At 39.3% G+C, this 22272-nt stretch overlaps 1 protein-coding gene across 1 annotated transcript in view; it reads right to left on the bottom strand.

Annotated features, from left to right (window-relative positions):
* Positions 1-22272, bottom strand: part of AFF3 (ALF transcription elongation factor 3) — a 424912-nt gene that overhangs the window by 61375 nt on the left and 341265 nt on the right. Inside the window, exon 10 of the mRNA XM_061626864.1 lies at positions 21085-21122. Coding sequence (XP_061482848.1) covers positions 21085-21122 — 38 coding nt within the window. The remainder of the gene's footprint in view (positions 1-21084; positions 21123-22272) is intronic.

Here is a 22272-nt window from a genome sequence, read left to right as displayed (position 1 = left end):
AATGAAAAAGGTGGCAGAGACAAGTGAGTCTGTTCAGAGTCTTGATGGGATATTGTGCTCTTTGGAGTGGTTTGTTCAGGGCTGGGAGGAATGACTCTGGGTGTTAGGTTTGTAAGATGGAGTAAACAGTTGATCATGTCATATGGAATTGTTTTTGGTATCTGGAAGACAGAGAGCTTCTCCTTTGTAGGTTTAGTGATTTGAATCTTACGGACTTGTCTATGAGGGATGCCCTTCAGGAATCTCTGGAGCTTGGTGTTGGAGATTTTATGGTTGCTTGTGAAGGATACAAGGCTTAATGAAATGCTGTGAGTGAAGCAAGATAATACTGTTGATGGTAGGTGGTGGTAATATTTATTTTATTTAGTAAAATTTATATACCACTTGAATGTCAAGACTTCTAAGTGGTTTACAAAAAATTTTAAAATTATCAATAAAATAATTAAAAACAAGCAATTAAAATACTTAAAACAATAAAACAGCAACTAACTAAAAGGATTAGAACTAAAAGCAGATCAACATCTATGTGTCCAGAAAGGCCGGAGCTTGGAAAAGTTACTTTTTTGAACTGCAACTCCCATCAGCCCAATCCAGTGACCATGCTGGCTGGGGCTGATGGGAGTTGTAGTCCAAAAAGGTAACTTTTCCAAGCTCAAAGGCTTGCTTAAATGGAAACATTTTAAGGGCCTTTCTTTGGCCTTGCTACGCCATTTACCCAGAGGAGGAGGAGGAGGAGGAGGAGAAATGTAAGAAATATTATTGACGCCACAGTTGGTCTCAGTGAGCCAAATCCATTGGTTCTATCCTCTGAGACTCTTGTGTAGGGAGGGGCTTTTTTGTTTTTTTTACTATTTTTTTGAACTTTATATATTGCATCCAACAGAGCAGGGATAGTCAATATGGTGCCCTCAATATGTTGTTGGATTCCAACACCCATCAGTACCAGCCAGCACGGTCAAAGATTGTGGGAGTTGTAGTCCAACAACATCTGGACAGCACAACGTTGGCTATTCTAGCCACAGAGCTTACATTGTATATAATCTTGGTGCCAGTACATTCATTTTATATCATAATATTAATAAAATCTACTTGCTCCTGTTTGACAAATGAAATTCATTTACCCATATTAGGCCCATTCAAGTCCCTTCAACTAACAACACAAGTCCCTGCAGACTTGCTAAAGTACCCAACACCTTTTGGAAACATTGGCAGACTTCTTTTGATGTCTGGTTTATAATTGCAAGTGGTTACACTTCTGCAAGGTGTTGGAAGGAGATTCTAGGTTGCCAACAAAATCTCAGAGAGTTCCAAGAGTAAAAAGTAGGTGTGACACGGGACATCTCCCATTTTTTTTAAAACAGCCAAAGTGGGGGGGGGGGTAATGGGAGCAATGGTGCTGGGGGAGGGGGGTTTAACCCTTTTCCTTTGTGCTACTTTCGCAATCTACCTCACCCTCACCCCTAAGGAGCATCATCAAGGAAAACTTCAGGTATTGTGACTGTATCTCCACACACACACACACACACACACACACACACACACACAGATGAATTTGGGGCTAACAGCAACACATACAAGCTGGTGAATTTGGGGCTAACAACAACTTCAGATATGAGAATTGGAGGAATATTTGGTTTAAAAATTGCACAGGTGAGAGGGTTGTGATTTTAATGTAAACATGGGTAGTTGTAATTGATTGAGAAAATAATTTTCTGAGAATTTTTTTCAGGGGAGGCTCCTCCTAAACTATTGGAGAATTTCAGCACTCCTGAAAATATTTGGCAATATTTTCAGCCTCCACCCTCAATTTCATTGCCAGTCTATAGGGTGGGGAATTTTGAATGGAACTGTGGATTTAGTTTTAATATTCTAGCCATCCTCTCTTAGCCATTGGCTTCTTTCATCCACCACCAGTATGAAGAAACAATATAGCTTTATTCAGTATTAACTGAGCTGAAAGGGTGTTTTTTTTTAAGCAGAGACATCTGATCACATTCTCTTGTGTCATGTTTTTTCCTTAAGACTAGAAACAGACAAGTGGAAACAGAGCCCCCACTGCAAGGAAGTAGACTTAAAGAACCAGGATTTTATTAAAGGGGAGACATGACTGGTGATTAGTATATTAGGGTATTTATTAATATCTCCACACAGCCTCTTATTCTATTAAAACTCTCAAACAGCAATTTTTTAACAAAAAAAGCCCCATACACATTTAAGACAAAATTAAAAATTACAGTGCAGCTATATGTAACGTTAGCCTGACAGTCGCTTCTTTGTGACAAACCATTCTTAGGCATGGTAGGTAGTGGAGAAATGGAACTGAAATGCTTAATTCTTACCCCTCCTGTTCCTTTCCCCCTGAATCCCATAAGCAGCTTTTCACCTGGTTGGGAACTTTCAAGAGGTGAAGCAGCAGGTGGGGAAAGTGTTACTTGACTAGGAATGGAAAGATCTGTCTGTTCGGTTCTCTCAGTTTCTCATTTTTCCAATGTTAAATTCAGTTCTTTACATTTCTACAGAGATCTGCGAATTTTTGTAAAAAAATCTCATGAAAATTCTCCCCCATTTTAGTGCAAATTTCTCCAAATAAACACATTTATTGGGAAGTTTTGACAAAGCTACACATTTTTCTCATCATGCCTTTTTCCATGTTATTTTCACTCATGGATTCATTTTTATGCACGCTTTCCCAATATACGCATTTTTGTAAATGTTGTTTAGTTGGCGAACTGCATCCCAAAATTCTAATAAATGCAAATTTCAAAGGATAGCTGTATTTCGGTTCTCATATTGTTTCGGAAATTGCAAATTTGATAAATTCTGCTTGAAATGCAAACTGAATAGAAATTCTCACCCATGCCTATACTTGACCCTGCTTGAAGATGCTTTGTGGGAAGCAAACCACAGTCAGACTACCGTTATATACAGCTGCAGTGTAGTTTGGCCCTAAGTCTGTGCATTAAGTGTGTCTGTTAAGCCACATACAATGGTATAGCTCAAATATCTTTAGCACTTTTAACTAACTGAAAGCAGAGTTTTATGGGAATAGGGTAGCTTTACCATGCTTTCTACAAGTAAATCTTTGGCCAGCACACCATCTAAGAGCAAACTAGTTTTTCATTCACATTGCTCTGTTTCTTCACAGATGGCGGGCAGGAAGGAAAGCTGCTCATGTATTTTATTTATAAGGAAAAAAGGTTTGTTCCCTCATAACAGGTAGTTTGGTTCTTAGACATTTGCTTTTCACAAGCAAAATTATAGCATAATTGTTATTTAGCAAACAGTAGACTTGTTAACTTTGGAGGCTGGGTATCCATCCTAAATTCATTTAGAGGTCTTGTTTAAATCCAGATGAAATTAATGAGATTAGACTATACTTAGTCCTAGTATTCTGGTTTAACACATTTTTGGACTGGAGCCTTTTAAATCTTTTTGTTCCTATTTAAGTAGAAGTATTGGAGTATTTGAAACCAACAATGTTTTGTGATCCACACACCCACTCCAGCCTGGAAACACACACACACTCTTTATTGTTTCCATCTTGCTCCTATAAAACTCCATGCCTTTGAAACTGTTCTGTACTGTTTGAAAATGTATTTCAGATGTAAGCTATCATATAACATCACTGCCTAGAGCAACTGATACTATCATCACTACACTGAACCAAAAACATGCTTTTCTGAAATTAGGTATGAACTAATGGCACAATATAGCCATTTTAGCTATACTGCTCATAAATTAGATCCTAAACCCACCAACTGCAAAGAAATTAAAGATGAGCAGCTCTCACACAGGAGCACACATTTCCGATTCCTGCTTGGTCTAATTCTCCCTCTGTTAGGAACAATTACCAAGAGGTGATAGTGAAGGAGCAATTCTAGAAGCCATAAGAGGCCCACAAATGCAAAAATTAAAACTGGCTAATTATCCATAATAATTAAAATAATTTTGAACTATGGTGGTCATATCTCTAATTGCAATTGCATCATAAAAGTCCCTACACAACCCATCCTATTAATTGTTGTGAATTATGAATATAATGAAATATCATTACTATAAAAAGGGACTTTAAATGGCATCTTTATTGAACCGGTAAATCCATGATTTAGAGACGAGCAGAATTTCAATTGGCATTTGTTAATGCTGGATGCTGCCATGTCATTGATCACTGGCAGCTATAAAAGTTTTTTTTAAGCTCTCTTTGGCCTTGTCAAATGAGGCACAGGAAGCAGAGCAGAAATTCTCATCACTAGCAGGTAAGAGAAGGTTTCACATTATTGAAATATATAGTTTCCTTTAGCATGAAACCTCAAAGGGGTATAAATTACAGTGTCAGGTCATAACACAGAAAGTCCTGGATAAGGCTCTTAGGTTTTCCTAGGCAGATTTACTTGTTTTCCTTCCAAGAGTCACAGTGCTTTGTTGCTAAGATTGCCAATTCTTAGGGTAGAAAGTCTTCTATATGGGTGAGGCCTGCACATGCCCATGTTCAGGAATGGTACTCTCAGAAAAGACTCTGTATAAGGTCAATGTATAGCCATTGCACTTGCCACCAACAAATGCCATTTGCATATGATATCAGGCCCACATAGACAAATTTAACACAATCCAGACTACAACTGTGCTATGAATCAGAAATGAGGAGATAACCTAAATGCAGAGCAAGGAGCCAAGTTGTACATTGCAGGACAAATCACACACCACTGTATCTACTACAAACCTTTCACCTGTTTTATAGCTGGATGAACTCTAAGGTTGAGACTAGTCCAGGTACAATGGGTGAATACATAAAAGAAAAAACTAAACATAGACAGAGCAGATCACTTAAGAAAATTACCCTGACTCTAGGCTGTACTCATGCCTGTACAATGGAAAAAATCAACTCTCTCCAGACATCAGAGGGACCTGTCAGGGAATTAAACATATAGGAAACTTTCTGTTTATGCAAGCACATACAATGCAAATACACTGAGGAGAGACCTAAAGAAAGCCCCAGATGCACACATACAGGCATACCCCGCTTAACGTTGCTTCATTTAACGTTGCCTTGCTATAACGTACATGCTCCATACGTCCCCATACCCCGCTTAACGTTCACATGCTTCGCAATAACGTACACTTTGTTGGCATGACGCCGCTGCCATCTAGTGGTGATTGCGTGCAGTACAAGTGAAGACAATTGCTTCACTTAAAGTTTATTTTTGCTTAAAGTATACTCCCCGGTCCCATTGCGAACGTTAAAGCGAGGTATGCCTGTATATGAATGCAAGCATAAAAAGACACTGGCCCTGATGCTGGCTGCTGCACTGTCTGTTCCTCTTGTAGAGATGGGGAAGAAATGCAGTTTAAAATTTTAATGTGAATCACACTTCTGAAAACCATGCATGAACCAAAATGTGGCAATTCTTCAAAATTTGCATTTCTCTGAATTTTGCAATGCAGTCCTCAACCAAAAAATATGTACAAAATGCATATATTAGGAGAAAGCATGCATAAAATGTATATATTAGAGAACATACAAAATACATTATATTATGGGAAACTGCTTAGAAAATGCATTTTAGGCAAACTTACATATAAAATATGTGTATTAGGAGAAATGTACACTGAAATGCTGATGAATTTTAATGTGGACCTTATAAAAATCCACAAACTGGAGTAGAAATGTGGCAAATTGAATTTAAGCTTGCATTAGATTATGTCTGAACCTGGGCTCGTGGTTTGTCTACTCCAGACAAAGCATCAGCATGGTAAACTAAGAAAAAACCTTGGTTACAGCTCAAGTTTGTTTGCAATGAGCAAACCATGAGCCCAGGTTCATATGTAACACTAAATAACACGATGGCTCTGCTTTGAATAGAGTGGCAGTAGCAGAATTTGAGAGGAGTGCAGTGGCTGAAATCTTTGCTTTGAGAATCTTCACACTTGTTTGTTTGCACTAAGCCATAGTTTGGCTTAATGTTACATGAGAACAAGGTCACTTTCTTAGGGATGCAGGAGAAATTCAATTCAGTTCTCATTTAAAGCCCAATTTATCAAATACGCACTTATGAGACAATATGAGAACCAAAACACAGGCATCCTTCAAAATTCACACTTATCAGAATTCTGCAATGCAGTACTCCAAAAGAGTAATTTTTACCAAAAGGCATATATTAGGGGAAGGTGTGCACAAAATGAACATATTGGTGAAAATAACATTAAAAAATGCATAATATAAGGATAAATTGTTTTTAAAATGTGTACGTTAGTCAAAACTGCATACATAAATGTATTTATTAGGAAAAATGTGCACTAAAATATTGAAGAATTTTCATGAGGATTTTTTAAAGAAAAATGCAAATTGCTGCAGAAATGTGGAGAACCGAATTTAAGATTAGAAAAGTGAGAAACTGAGAGAACCGAAATTGACAGATCATTCCATCCCTATCCTTTCTACATCAACTTGTCTTCTGAGAAATCCCTGAGGATCTGCCACGGAATTCCAGTGCATTACAAAAGATTCTGAAGCATGTTCTAAGGTACACAGGCAGTATATTGAGAGCACTGGCCAGGCCTATTGTCCTATATAAGATGAGAGGGCACAACAGGGCACAATGCAGGGGAGGTTTTCTACAATTTATGATTTCCTCTTTGGGGAACTCCTAACCTAAGAAGTTCCCAAAGATCCTAATTAGGGCTGCCAGGTCAGAAGCATCCCAAACCCTGAGATTTCAGGGGCGGGCCCTAGTGGTATCATGGAGGAATGCCCTAGTGATGTCAGAGAGGCAGGCCCTAGTGATGTCATTAAGCATGATACATTAAGAATCAACCACAGTTGCTTGGAGCATACCACTGAAACAAAAAATAATTATCTGATTGGAAATTAAGATAGAAATCTTAGCTAAATTAGGGTGTTTCCAGGTCTAGCTGAAGTGACGGGATCATTCCTTCTCACCTGCATAGACAGCCTGGATAAGGATAATTAAATTTTAAAATGGAAATAAACTACAAGGTTTTCTGGGTAACCATGGGCTACACACCATCTCTCAGCCTCATCTGCCCCTCAGGATGAAAACAACAGAGGAGAACCATGACCACTCCAAGCAGGGCTGGCACCAGAAGGCAGCCAGCTTGGGCCCTGGCTGAGGGCCCCTGAAGAGCCCCTCCTTAGGGTGGGTGGGTAGCGCTCCCTTCTATGATCTGTGGCAGCATTGGCTCCCAACCCTGCTGTGGATCATGAGAGGGAGCTCCCAGGCACCCCCTGCTGCCACACAGGCCCATGACACCCACCTGCATGCCCCACCTACCTCTCCCTTGATGTAAATGCTGGTTGCGCTGCAAACCTGCCATCATTCACCAAGGGAAAGGTAGGCAGGTGGGGCATGCGTGAATGCATGAGTGTGCCGGGGCCTGGGGCAGGCTGGTGCCCAAGGGCCTCAGCATGCCTGGCGCTGGCCCTGACTACAAGGAAGAAGGGCACACTTAAAATGTAGAGGAAATAATAATTTGTAAATAATAATTTACAACCATAGTGTGAAATCAGATACATATCAAGACATAGAATGAAGAAATATTTATATAAGCATGAATGTTAAAGATGTTTATCATTTACACAACCTGTAAAGATAATTATGATGACCCTCCGTGGCGCAGAGTGGTAAGCGGCGATAACGCAGCCGAAGCTCTGCTCACGGCCGGAGTTCGATTCTAATGGAAGGAGGAAGTCGAATCTCCGGTAAAAGGGGTCAAGGTCCACTCAGCCTTCCATCCATCCAGGGTCGGTAAAATGAGTACCCGGCATATGCTGGGGGGTAAAGAAAGGCCAGGGAAGAAACTGGCAATCCCACCCCATATATATGGTCTGCCTTGTAAACGTCGCAAGACGTCACCCTAAGAGTTGGAAACGACTCGCACTATAAGTGCAGGGATACCTTTACCTTTAAAGATATTTATAGTGCAATCCTATGCATGTTTACTCAGAAGCAAGTCCCAATGGGGTTTACTCAAACAGGGAAGCATGCATAGGACTGCAATTCAGTGATAAGGAAGTTCACTCACCAATCCAAAATTCAGAATCATGCCACTTTAATCTGTTTTGCAACTGTTTTATACTTGTCTTATGGTTAACAGATTTTAAATGACTTTATTTCTTGTTGTGAGCTGCTTTGGCTTCCAACCCTACCTCACAGGGTTGTTGGAAATATTCTATATACACACACACTGAAGATGTAAGAATAGATACACCCCATATAATAGTTTATTGTTAAAACCAGTTGGCCATTGTAGAACATTCTTTTAAAAAGTATTAGTTTCCTGCCAAATAAAAGCAGTGACACCTAAGTAAGCCCTGCCTGCTTTAAAAAAAAGGATTGGAGGGGGAGAGAAAGATTTACAACACAATCTTTTCAGTGTTCACTGAAAAGTCCCATTAATTTTCAGCACAATCCTAACCATGTCTACTCAAAAGTAAGTCCTATTGAATTCCATGGGGTTAACTCCCAGGTATATGGAATGAGCAATGCAGCTTTACTCCCAGAAAAGCTTCATATTGTTTTCAAAACAGGTTATGAAGAAGACAAATAAACTGCCCTCTTCAACAGTCCAGTAAAATTTAAACTTGTTTGACTCCTTAATTAGAAAAGTATTAACACTGCAGCATGTATACTTTTTAAAACCTGTTCAAAAATTATTTGAAATATAAAATGTATAATATGCCATTTTCTGCAAGTAAAAAACCCTGCATAGACACTTTTATTATAATTATAACTAAAATTGTTTACTGTGTATGCTCATCAAGATCCTGCTGTGATCTTCTATTGTAGTGCAATCCTAAACAAGTCCAAATCCTGTACAGAGAAAGTACTTTTTATGTTGCTGAAAGCTATATATTTACTGAATTCCTGACTGAGACAAGCAGGAAAAGGAAACTGTTCTCAGAACTTGAAATGGGATTTAGGTAATGCCTGGGGGTTAACAAATCTTGTCAATCAAAACCCTGATTTCACTTACTGGCTAAAAACCTGAAAGGGCAGGGATTAGAGCAGTCGGTACTAACAGTAGTTGCAGAGGGGTGGGGTGGCTGACATTTTGGTTTATATCTTTTGAACCAGACCACCTAGAAACTTATTTTTTTTATATATGAAAGCTAAGAGTCTGGAGAGTAAGATGACTCACCAGGAGACCTGGAGAGGACCATCCAAAACCGGTGTCTTCGGGTGAAATCTGGAGACCTTGCAGGCCTAATCCTAATGGCTCCCTGAAACAGTAGTTTGAAAACTACTAATTTTAGATATGGAATGAAGCAAGGCAATGTATCCAATTGCAAATAACGTAGATGATTTCATGGGATAAAACTTTCCAAATGTGTTTTCTTTGCTCTCTAAATATTTGAAAATGCCATTACAGTTCAAATGGCAAACAGGAGAATGGACTGCAATTAAGCGCAGTCCTGATCCTATGGAAACATAGTAAGTAGTTTATTAGGTTGTGAAAATGGAATTTCTGGCATGTTGTACAATTGATAGTAGCAGTATTTTAAAGATTAACTATTTTATTTATTTTATTTAACAAAATCTATATACCACTTGACTGTAAAAACCTCTAAATAGTTTACAAAATGAAACAGTTAAAAGCAAGTAATTAAAAACATTTTCAAAACAATTAAAACAAACAACAAACTAAAAAGATCTATGTGTCTGGATAGACTTGCCTAAACTGGATAGGCTTGCCTAACAAAAAAGTTTTAAGCAGGTGCTGAAAAGAATACAGCGAAGGCGCCTGTCTGATGTCAACTAGGAAAATATTGTGTTAATAAATTGAGCTACAAAAATCATGTTAATAAACTGAGGTTCAAAAATATTATCTTTTGAAAAGTCCAGAACAGGTGCAGAACAAATCTTTCCCAGTGGTTTATATCTTGCTTCTGAAAACATATGTTGCTCATTTTAGAAGTCTACAGTTAATACGTGAGCCGAATTCAATTTCTAAAAAGGAATATTTTTTTTAACATAGTTATTTCTCTGCACTGGCATACAAAGTGCATTTGGTGAATCATAAGCTTCAGCAAAACAAATTAAGCTTGCCATTTTATTCTTTGTATATATCTTCTATTCATTATTATAGTGTATATTTTTATCTATATCTATATAGTATTTTGTTGACATGTATAAACTAGCAATTGAAATTTTACATCCTCACTCCAAGGAATGATCTTTGATCTTTCACATATTCTTATCTGTTATGTTCTTATCTATTTGCCGTATAGCTCACTGAACCTCCATCTTCAGAGGCAATATGCCACTGACATGTTGTTGGGGGACAAGAGTAGGGGAGGGCTACTGCCTTCATTGTGGGCTTTGCAGAAGCGTCTGTCTGACTACTTAGAGAAACAAAATGTTGGACGAGATGGACTTTTGGACTGATCCAGTATGGTTCTTCTCATGTTCTTACAGTCAGTATTTGAAGGAAAATGGTAAGCGGTAACTGGCTGAAATTTGTACAGATTTGTACAGATTAACATTTGTGACAGTGTTCTAGAAGAACATTCCTGTAGGTCTACTTATGTGAAAATTACACAATGCAAAGTGTACCTGGGACTAAAAAGTGCCCCACAAGTCTGCATGAGGGTTAAAAGTAAAGGTCTCCTCCATCTATGGTGCTTTTTAATATGAATATGAAGCTGCCTCTGAAAATCTGTAATAATAGTCTGTAATGATTCACAAAGCTAATTGCCTGCTCTTATCTAGACCACACATATCAGAAAAGCTATTTTAGAATCTAGGCACACTAACCACTAGGAGAATATTTTGCAGATCAAGAAATAGAATAATTTGCAGATGTATAGAGGAAAATGCTGTAACTGGCTCAAGCAAATATTATGACATATACCAAGGTATTCTCCAAGCAAAGCTGAGCACTATTAATTTTCATTCATTTCAGTGAGAGAGATTTAGGCTGTAATGCTACACACCTGGGAGTGAGACCACTGGACTCAATAAGGCTTATTTTCAGGAAAATATGCATAGGAATGCACCATATAAACAAATGTTTAATGGTCACACTGAAATCATTGGGAATTAAAAGTGCTCAACTTTAACTGGATCATGCTTCATATTCACACAGCCACTACTTATAAATATGTGAGTGTGTGTGTGTGTGGGGGGGAAGGAAACAGGTCTGAGCACACCAGGCTTGCAGGGCATATTAACCTTTCAATAAGGAGCTGACTTATTCCTAAGAGGTAAACTTAATGAGATAGGCTAGTTTATTTGTCTAAAGCTGCACTTTATGCAAGGCCCAAGGGTCCCAGGAGTTTCAAGGTTATGAAAGGAGCATTCTGTGGAACAGTTTACTGGTGCTTTGTGTTGGAGAAAGAGGGAGAGGACAGAGTGTGGAAGGGATAAGTAGAATCAGAAGGGTATAAAGGCGCCGGTGGAGGAAAGCACTTACCTTAGGAAATATGAAACACAGTCAAAGGAGCAAAGCTTTTGGAAATGAAGGAAAATGGAAAAGGAAGTCTTGGAAATAAGATTCACCATGGGGATCATAAAACTCAGCACCATTAAGGCAGCTTTAATAAACATTACAGTTTCTTCTACTTCCCCTATGGTGCATTTCAAAAAGTAGGAAGCAGAATAAATAAAGGGCAGGATTACATGGCAATGCAAGAAATAACCCTTTATGCAGTTATACAAAAGAGCCATCTCACTCGTTGACAGGAACTTCCTCCAATCCTCCCTCTCCTAGCTGTATTTTCCTCCACAAAAGGAAGCAATTTTAATGGCAGTCAGGAAGTGTCTGATTTGCTTTGCATCTCTTGATGAATTTCCTGGTAACAATCCTCCAGAATTGTTTACAATCAATATATTTTGACAGACTATTTGTTCATTTATAAAAATTATGGCCTATTGTGGCAGTCAATAAGGAGGAAGTGTAATTTATGAATTTCATGTTTGTGCAGATATGTTTCTATGAACAGGAAAATTAAATGCATCCATACAGTAGAAAAACATTATTGTGCAGAAAACAAAGTAACTCATATAATAAAACTCAACCTTTTCAATGTTCAATTATTTCCACAAAAACATAAAAAAGAGAAGTCAAGCTGTATCATGCATGAATAAGGTTTAAATAATACCGGAAATACAACTATAAAACACCCTATCTGAAGTGAGTAATTTTGACTTTGCTTGGTATTCTCACATTTAAAACAAATCTGTTAGCTAAAGCCTTCATGAAAACAAGAGTAATCTAATTCACTAATAGGAAAAAAACTTTGCAGTTTAAAAATGTACCTATAGCCCACAGATATTTCTATCAAACTTTAAAAAGCAGGGAAACTGGGCAGCTATAGTGAATGTACCAGGGGAGCAGGAGACCTCACCTCCTCTCTGAGATATTGGACTGCCCTACAAATTGATCAAAATGCAAACAATTTGGGTTGGTTTTACAGTCCAATCCACTTGCTGTGTAGTTAGGAACCTGGGAAGTGTAGTTAGTGAAGGGTGCTGAACGTTGCTAGGAGACGCCTTGTTCCCCTCACAGAGCTTCAATTAGAGTGGCTGACTGATAAACCAGTCTGGCCACTGGAGCTCTGTCAGTGGAATAGGAGTCTCCTCTCAGCACCCTTTACAAACTACACTTCCCAGGGTTCTTTGGGGGAAGCCATGAGTCTCAAGTGAAATCAAAGTCTGATGTGGGTGTGGCCCCCTGATTAGGCAAGCCCGGCAGCTGTGAATCTGGTTTTTGGAACACTGACAGTTCTTACTGAGCATGCCTGACATTATCATTGAGTTCCAGCCAGAATTTCTTAAATTAATTAAAAATCAGCCAGGCATTTTTTAAACTTTTAAACTGCAGAAGATGAAGGTCAGAGTATAGGGCAAGGTCAGTAACAGGTACTCTGTGAACATGGCTGATTTTTAATGAATTTCAACAGATTATGAGAACTCTGACAGAAAATATCCAAAAGGTCTCTGGGGTTTTCTTCTCTCTTTTTAGACTTTGAACTCTCTATTCTCTCTGACTATTTTTGTATTGCCATGAAAATGTAGAGGGTTGTTAAGCAAGTGCTTCTGAGATCAGGACTATAAGTTTTGTAAGGTTTTGTACTGAAATGAGCTTATGGGAAGCATCAGAATGGCATGGGGTTATTTTCAATTTAACATTGCGGAATGTGAAAAATCCACGCTGGCTATAGTATTCAGCCACTCTCATGGCTGTATAAATAGGATTTCTGATGGACCAGTACTTAATTCTGCTTAATATCAATGGCATCTATCACTTAGGAAGTTGAGAGGGACTCCAAAATCCACAGTTGGGCAATTCTTTTATTGGGACCAACCAACTTATGGAATCTGAAGCATTCTTGAACGTTCTCGGGGGGATCTTCCGGCTGCAAGTCATGTGGTCCTGCCGTGCTCCTTCTCACTATGGAATGGCAAGATGGGGAGGGCTATCAACCTGATTGCTCATAGGTGCTCTTTTTGGCCATGGGGAGCACAGAGGACTCCTTTATTTTCTGAGAACCTACAGGTTATGAAGCAGGTTGATCAACAGGGAGAGCACAGGTGGCACAAGGCTCGGAATGAATATGACTGAACACGGGTGAAATGCATAATTGGGGCTATCATTGAGCAGTGGCGACAGCAAAAGAAGATTATTTCTCTACCTTTATTGTTCAGTGAATTGGTCACTAGAGCTTTTCCAAATGGTGAATGGACTGTTGAGATTCAGCCCTGAAGAGGGAACAGAAATTCATTTTGCTACTCACTGTGAGAGTTTCAGGAAGCACTGCAAGGGCATAGTCAATAATATCCACTTTGAAATGGATGCCACAGTTGATGCAGGTCATGCAGAGATGCGTAGAGCACTATCTGCTCCAAGTTTGTGAGATCAATTTAAGTTACTGGGGCCTGAAGGATGTGGACAGGTAGAGGGGTCTGTGCTCTCTTGACTCTTGCCAGGTTGACTCAGTGGGTCCAGGGAGTTATTAATGCCTCACTGAGGGAGTGGATTATGCCTGCTACATGGAATAATGCAGTGGTGAATCCCTTCCTTAAGAGGACTTCCCTGTAGTAAGGTTTGAGATAATCACCATGGAGTCTTATTTATTTATTTATTTGTTTGTTTGTTTGTTTATTTGTTTATTTGTTTATTTGTTTGTTCTCAATAGTGGCCCCACCCTCTGGAACTCTCTCCCAGGTGATCTACGCCATGCCCCGTGTATAATGAGCTTCCGCAGGACCCTGAAGACTTGGCTTTTTAGGCAGGCGTTTGAGATAGGCTAGCTTTTTATTGTTTTTAAATTTTAATTGTTTTATATACTGTTTTATCTTGTACGTCGCCCAGAGTGGCTGGACAACCAGCCAGATGGGCGACTAACAAATTTAATAATAAATAAATAAATAAATAAATAAATTTATATCCCGCCCTTCCTCCCAGCAGCAGCCCAGGGCAGCAATATGCATTTCTTGGGCAAGGTGATTGAGAGTGTGGTGGCTGACTAACTTCAGGCAGCCCTGTAGCCATGGCGGAGCAAAGAGGTGCACTGCCCCCTCCAGACCTGTGCTTTGTCCCCACTAGGTTTTTTTTAATTGCCTTTTGAATTTGTGACATGGCAAGGACAGTCTCTATTTAAAGAATGACAGTTTGTTTTAAGAACAGGAGCAATTTAAAAATAGGACCCTCTGAAAAATTCAGTGAATAGGACAGGGTGAGTGCACAAAAAAGCCTCATCTGACTCAACTTACTCTGACTGAGGGTGGATTTTTCATGATCACAGTCACCCTATAATGACTTAAGAGATAATTACTTAAAAGAAAAAAACAGCCTGTATGTGACCCTTGAAGAGTTCAATGTTAGAACTTGATTTATGGGTGAGTTAGACTCCACCCCTTGGCATTTCCTTTGCTCTGCTTTTCTGTTTCATTTTCAGTCAGCAATAAAGAAGCATGTTTGTTTGCTTGCAGTAAGAAGTAAGAGTTTGCTTATTTGGCAGAGAAGATCAGGATTAGGTACTTTATTTTTTTTAATTTTAAAATATTTCTATCCTGCCCTTCTACCCTATAATAGGGCTCTCAGGGTGGCTTACAAAAATAAAATCAAACACGTACGTAATAAAATTGTAAACAGTAAAATCACAAAACCATTAAAATAAATTAAAATAGATAAAATACAATTAAAATACATAAAATACAACACACACACACACACATAGGGAGCGGTACTAAAGGGACTACAAAAGTAAAATTTAATGTAGTTATTGCTAGTAAAATAAAGAGATAACTTAAGGTGATTAAACTTCATTCATACCCAAAGAACAGTGAGGGCCATAATTTCCAACAAGAATGGTTCCAGAAATACGAATTCTAATGAATTAGAGTATCCTAAGGCCCACATGAGTTTTTAACTTCTTAGTTAAGATATCAACTATTCTGTTTATTTTGCACCTTTTGGTATCCCCTTGTTCACTGTATCCTTAACATCCTTTTTTTCCCTTATGAAACATTTAATTCCTGGTGTTCATACAAAATGTTCTGTTAACTTCACCTTTACATAGCTGATTATGTAAGTTAACACACTCTCTGCATGGAGGAGGAGTGAGGGGGAATCACTTGATGAAGAACTCTTTCAAAGGCTGTCAAAATTCACATTACAGTGGCGACATCAGAGTCTGCTTATGATACCACTTTCTACAGGACACAAGTGCTGAACTGCTAGGTCAGATCTGAATGACAATACTGTAAATACATAATTTGTAATACATTCCTTCTATCCCATCTCTGTTCTTTGAAGAAACTATCACCACAATAAACAATCTAATGGAAGAACTGCCCTCATCAACAGATGGAGTTACAGCTACTTGGAGCCATTACAAAAGTTGAAAATAATTTGTGTCTTATTGCTTTCTCACTGCCCAAAGGCAATGCAAAACAGAAATATTTGTCTTCATTAACAAACCAAATGGTTTTTCATGCACATGAGTCAAGCATTCACAGCAAGTGTTGACAACACTTTTACAGCTTGATCCCAAGACTTGCTGCGTTAGGTTCAAGTTTTAGACTGAGGGTACCAACAACCACATCAATACACTACAGAACATGATGCTGCTCTGACATCACTGAGTGCACATTACATTAAATGTATAGTACCATTAAATACTTTTGTGATTTTCAAGAGATAAGTAACTGGAAAATGTTTCAAAGGGTCATAGACATACAGTGGTTTCCCAATTCCAAGTTGATCTTTCCAAGATTGTTACATGCACTGTTTATTTCATCCCACAATATTTAGGGCTTCTAGATACTACAGTGTTAATGCTTGTTTTTCTTGTAAATATGTTTGTGGCCTATTCATTTATATTTCAGATACTTTTTAAAAAAAAAATCACACATCAAATGACATTAAGTGAAAAACTCTATTAAGTTTTGAGTGATCACAAATGATATTTAAAGACTTGCTGAAAGAATTATATTCTGATCAGCTGCTGTGAAGCATTCCTGCAAGGGCTCTACTGACTGTCTTTCAAAAATGATGAAAGCAGTTGAAAGGTATGATTAACTTCTTAGTCTCTGCAATTTCCTATTGCTCTGTTTGCCCTAGATTTTGGAATTGACTTCCTGCCTCACTGCAAAATGCACAGTGGCTCAGCTTGATAAATTGCACAAATTCATTTTTGATCACAGTTATCTTCTATTTAATACGTAGCCAGTGAGGTTAATCATATGCTGAGGCAATTCACATTCTGCACACATATGCTCTCTTCCTCTCCATGGTACTTTGCATATTTTACACACCATGAGATGCTATGTCTTGTCGTCTCACTAAAATACAGAGAGGTCATTCCTGGATGCCAACAGCCTCCTCTGGTTCACACACATTAATTCTGGACTGCCTACATAGGTCTCCCTGAAGACCATGGAAAATAAACAGGCAAAAGATGGGAATGTATAATCATTAAATATTCTTATGACTGTACAGTCATGACAGCCTACAATAGCAAACAATTTACAGTACTGTACTGGGGTTTTGAGCTCAAGTTGAATCTTTAGAAATGCAAGTAGTCTTCACCCATTATGCATGTGAAGGGGTATACACCATTAAAGGAGCAACAGGGCAGCACTGTCAGCCCCACCACTGACAATGTGTACCTTCCCCACCCTCTTCACCTACACTTTAGGCTTAGAAGTCTTCACGAGGAAAGCTCATACGTGTAGATTGTGCAGGGGGTTCCAGCTCCTGAGGATCTACATACATAGGCTTTTCTCTGCAGGCACCCATGGCATGCCTAATGCATAGACAATGGGGCCAGGGAAGCTGTGTGTCACTGGGGCAGGATCTTCACCAGCCCTTCAATCCCATGAACCCCCTTCATACATTATATGCATGAAGGGGGCTATGATCACTCTGTTATCTGGAATTTCCATCAGTTCTTTGTAGGACTCGGAGCATTTTACTGTGGCTTTTTGTTGCTATTTTAAACAATGAATAATTAGAAACCCTTGCTGATCAACTACTGCTCAGAGGTAGGGATGGGCTATTTCTGGTCTGTATCAGTTTCACATGTGTTCATTCATAAGTCCATTCTGTCCAGTTTTTGTTTCAATCTGCATTTAATCTGTACTGTATTTTGGTATAGTTTTAGAGTTAAGAACTGTGGGTTGTATCCAACAATGTATTCCTGTTAGTGCAAGGACTTCCACCTGTGCAAAGGGATTTCTCCCTCTCCTTTCCCTCAGCACCCCTCAAATTTGTGGAGCAGATTTGGGGTGTGTGTGAATACATGATGCCAAAATGAACACCCTCACACAATCCAGACTATCACTAGCAGAAAGCAAGAACTAAGTACATAACTCAAGTGGCAAAACTCTAGCTTTGTTGCATAATACAAGGGGCAACACAACAGGAACATGGGAAGCTGCTTTCTCCTGAGTCAGATTGACTGATTGATATGTTGATTAATGAATTACATTTGTTTTACATTTTTCCTCCAAGAAGCTCATGGTGGCATACATGCTCTCCCATCTTTCCATTTTATCCTTGCAACAACCCTGTTAGATTAGGCTGAGAAACTGTGATTGGCCCAAAGTCATCCAGTGAGCTTCATGGCTGAGTGGGGATTTGAACCTTGGGGCAATATTCATCTCACTAGCACAATGGCTAGCACAACTGGATTCTCCCCTCTCCTCCCCCTATTTGTGCCCCACACTGCTATGGAGGGTGGGGAACCCTCAGATCAGATTTGGGGGGGTGTGGGAGGAAGAGAGGGGGAGATCATGCCATTGCACAAGGAGAAATCCTTGTGCTGATGGAACAATCTGCTTAGTGCTACATTGAACACAACCCCTGGTTTCCCACATCCTAGTGCAACAGTCTAACTACTACATCACACTGGCTCTCATCTAGCTCAGAACTGTCTACTGGCAGTGGTTCAACAGGGTTTCAGACATAGGACATTCCAACCCCTACCTGGGGATGCCAGGGATTGAACCAGAGACCTTTTGCATCAAGCCACATGTTCTATCATATGTTCTATCCTATCGCACTAAGGCTTTAAAGGTTAAAACCAGCACTTTGGATTGAGCTAAACTTGGTCGGATTGCTCTTTTCTTTTGTATTATTATAAATTAAAAAAATGAATTGCCTAGAAGCTCGTGGATTTTCTTCCGAACTGATACAACATGCTCCCTGTGGGTTGCACCTATCAATAAGTAGGTTACCACAGTCTGGACCCTCTGAGGTTTCTCTTTAAACATAGTCTTACCAGGTATAGTGTATTATAACAGTCCAAATGGGAAGCACAGTACATTTGATAGTGGCCAAGTCACCATCTCCCAACTAGGAAGGGTGCAGTTAGCAAAAAAATCAGAACTAGTCACAGGCATTCCCAGTCAAACGTTTTATCTGAATGAAGCCCAGTATAATAGCATCACCAAGCTACGTTAGAGTAGGGGTGGGAAAACTTTTTCAGTCCAAGGGCCTCATTTCCTTCTCAGTTCTGAGGGTCATGTGCCAGTATTGGATGGGCCCAGATGAAGCAAACATGGATGGAGCAACCCATGTAAATGTTACCTTTTTACAGTAGGCTGGTTTGACATACTCTTCATCCAGGCAAGCAAGAGGCATTATCAGAGCTCAAGGACACATTCCAGCCAGGCAAAAACACTCAAGGAGAATGTGAAGTAAGGGTGGTGAGGGGATGTGGCTAAGGAGGGGATATGGCCTTGCAAGAGTCCCAAGAGCCAGGTAGAGAGGCCTAGAGGGCTGCATTCAGCCTCCAGGCCTGAAGTTCTGCCCTGCTTTACAGTGTGTGACCCCATCAAGAACAGGCAGCTCCCACATCATCCGAGGTCTACTAGGCCACTCTCATCAACATATTTGTTGTATCAAGATTGTGTTTACAGATGACACCATATTCCAAATCCTCCAGAGGTCATCCTTACCCAGCAGTTCTATGTAGATTATTTGGCTTTTTAAAGATAGTGTTAGCAAGATAGTAATAGACCCTCCGTGGCGCAGAGTGGTAAGCAGCGGTAACACAGCCGAAAGCTCTGCTCACAGCTGGAGTTCGATTCCACCGGAAGGAAGAAGTCGAATCTCCGGTAAAAGGGTTGAGGTCCACTCAGCCTTCCATCCATCCGCGGTCGGTAAAATGAGTACCCGGCATATGCTGGGGGGTAAAGAAGGCTGGGGAAGGAACTGGCAAACCCACCCCATACATACGGTCTGCCTAGTAAACGTCGCAAGACATCACCCTAAGAGTCGGAAACGACTCGCACTACAAGTGCGGGGACACCTTTACCTTTACTTTAAGATAGTGTTGATTTAAGGTCTTTTAGCTAATTTTGTGCAGCCATGTTTCTCATACTATCAGAGAACAGACAGAACTTGAGACCAAATGGGACCTGGCTTCTATGCATTCAGGTTTGAGGTATGGTTGTGTCTTTTCTTCCTGTTCTGCGTTACATATATTTATCACAAATGCCTGTCTTCCTTTGTCTCCCAGCACCCTTTCCCCTCTAAACAGGACAGGGCTTGTCAGTGGAGGTGGGACAGTTTTGATGGTCTCAGCCTCAGACCATAAAGAAATGCTATTCACCCATGCACAACATATAATTCATCCTAAGTGGCAGGTTCTGCTCTGGAGAAGCAGTCTGAGTTGCCTTACAAAGTCAATTACTGCTTATTCTCAGGGAGGCGGGGAAGTCTGGGCCAGAAGGGCTGAGATGCCTGCCAAGAAGGCATGGAGAAATTTGCTTTGTGTCAGCCTATATGACACAGTATCTCATTTGTGGGTAAATATCAATCTAGTAGGCTGTTTTGTTGTTTTGTTTTAGTGGGCTTTTTTAGTTGGTTTTTTTAAAAGAAGTGCTATAAAATATACATCCAAAATAAATTCCTTCTTCCCTAAAACTAAAATAAAATCAAGGCTATGCTAGAAGGCGGCCTTTACAGTTCTAGCTATCTATTTTCATTAAGATTTCTTTAAGGTAAAAATGCACTGTGGCTTTCAACCTCATTCCTGTATGTCTTCCTTACTGAGGAAAATGATAACGTCTCACAGATTTCAATAGATACTTTGCCTAAGTAAAGATTTAGCAAACTCAGAGTAATTAACATAAGCATTACTGTCTGCGCAAGTATAAAGAACTGCAAATAAAAGAATGAATCTCATATCATTTTGAATAAAATACATTTTATAAGGGGAAAAGCCTAGAGAATTTTCCAAGTTTTTTAACAAAGAAGAAAAGTCAAAAGAACTTGAAATAAATGGTGTACTTACTGCTGAGAAATGAGCCCAGATACATCTAAAAAATGCTAAAGCTCAAAATTTACTACATCATTCATGCAGTTTCATATCTCTCATTTCATGCCACAACAAGGGATTCTGCATACCCCATATGAAATACAGCAAGACTGTGATCCTTCCCCCCCAGTAATAAACTCCGTGCACGGATGACAAATTCAAGCATTCCAAAATGTTTAGCATCCCAGTTCAGAGATTCTTTGGGGACAAAATTCGATTATGACTTATATGCCACAATAAATTGGACTCAGTGTTTCATAAAGCAATTTATAGTTCATAAAAATGACAAAATGTACCTGTCAGATAGTACCCGGAGAGCAGATCTCTGTGCTGCCTGTTGGAAGGAAGGGCAGAGATGTTTATTTTATACTCTGACTTTTAAAACAGGAGCTCAATCAACACTTTGAAAAAGTGTCACATGCATTCTTGTCGTGTGTCCAAATTGGAAAGCATTAACAAGTAGAGGTAAGCCTATAGTAATATGGATATTTTCAATCTACAAGATGTACTAACACTTTGTTAAGTATGCTATAAAGTCAGAGAATTATTAAAACACAGAAGAATCCTACTCAAAGGAATCTTTTTCACGTAGGAATTAATTCACTTCCTTCCCATCATCTCCTTTACCATTGGTCTCCTCCCCTTTTCCTGCAGAAACAGACATTACATGTTAGGATCCCTGGAATCATCTGTAGTTAGTTACAGAATTGTACATCTAGCAAACTGCAAGAACAGCTGCAGGCTTTCTAAGACACCATTGTGATATGTTGTTGGCATGTTTTGACACCGCTGCATGTAGATGAATGTTCCATTGATACTTTACCTCTCAGTCATTGCCTTCTGAAGGTGGTAGAAAAATATGGGTTTTGCTAGTATGCTAACTTGTGAAATAAAAATCACAGCCTTACAAATTTAATAGGGCATTCAGTTTTAACCAGTGAACTAGGTTCCCATTTATTGTCCATTTGCTGATTGAGTCTCACAGACAGTACTGACATGGATAACCTCATTTTCAGTGACTAACTGGATATTCCTAATATTATGATAATCTTGGCTGCAATCTTGGTCTTGGCTTTCATCTCATACATTCTGGATTTTTGCCACCTCTCTTTGGAATAGTTAGTACAAAACTGCACCATTAAATAATTTCTGTTACCTTACACTCAAAAGATGTGGAACATCTTTAGAAATATAGTAGCCCTTTGCTCTATTTATGCAATATATTTTATTATATCCAAGAAGCTCAGCATGGCACATATAGTTATCTTCCTCCCATTTTATCCTGACTCTTTTATAGTGTCAAACCAAAGTGAGCTTCAAGGCTGAGCAGACATCTGAAACTGGGTCTTCAGCACTCTATTGACGGTCCACTTAGATGCAATTTCATTCACACTACAAAATGATGGTTTTATTCTTACGGTCCATGTCTGCATGCTGCTAATACTTCAGGTGAGATTCATAGTTGTATCTTGCATGCCCCATTG

The sequence above is a fragment of the Rhineura floridana genome, chromosome 5, assembly GCF_030035675.1.
Source record: "Rhineura floridana isolate rRhiFlo1 chromosome 5, rRhiFlo1.hap2, whole genome shotgun sequence".
Classification (NCBI taxonomy): domain Eukaryota; kingdom Metazoa; phylum Chordata; class Lepidosauria; order Squamata; family Rhineuridae; genus Rhineura; species Rhineura floridana.
This window is presented reverse-complemented; position numbering and strand designations above follow the sequence as displayed.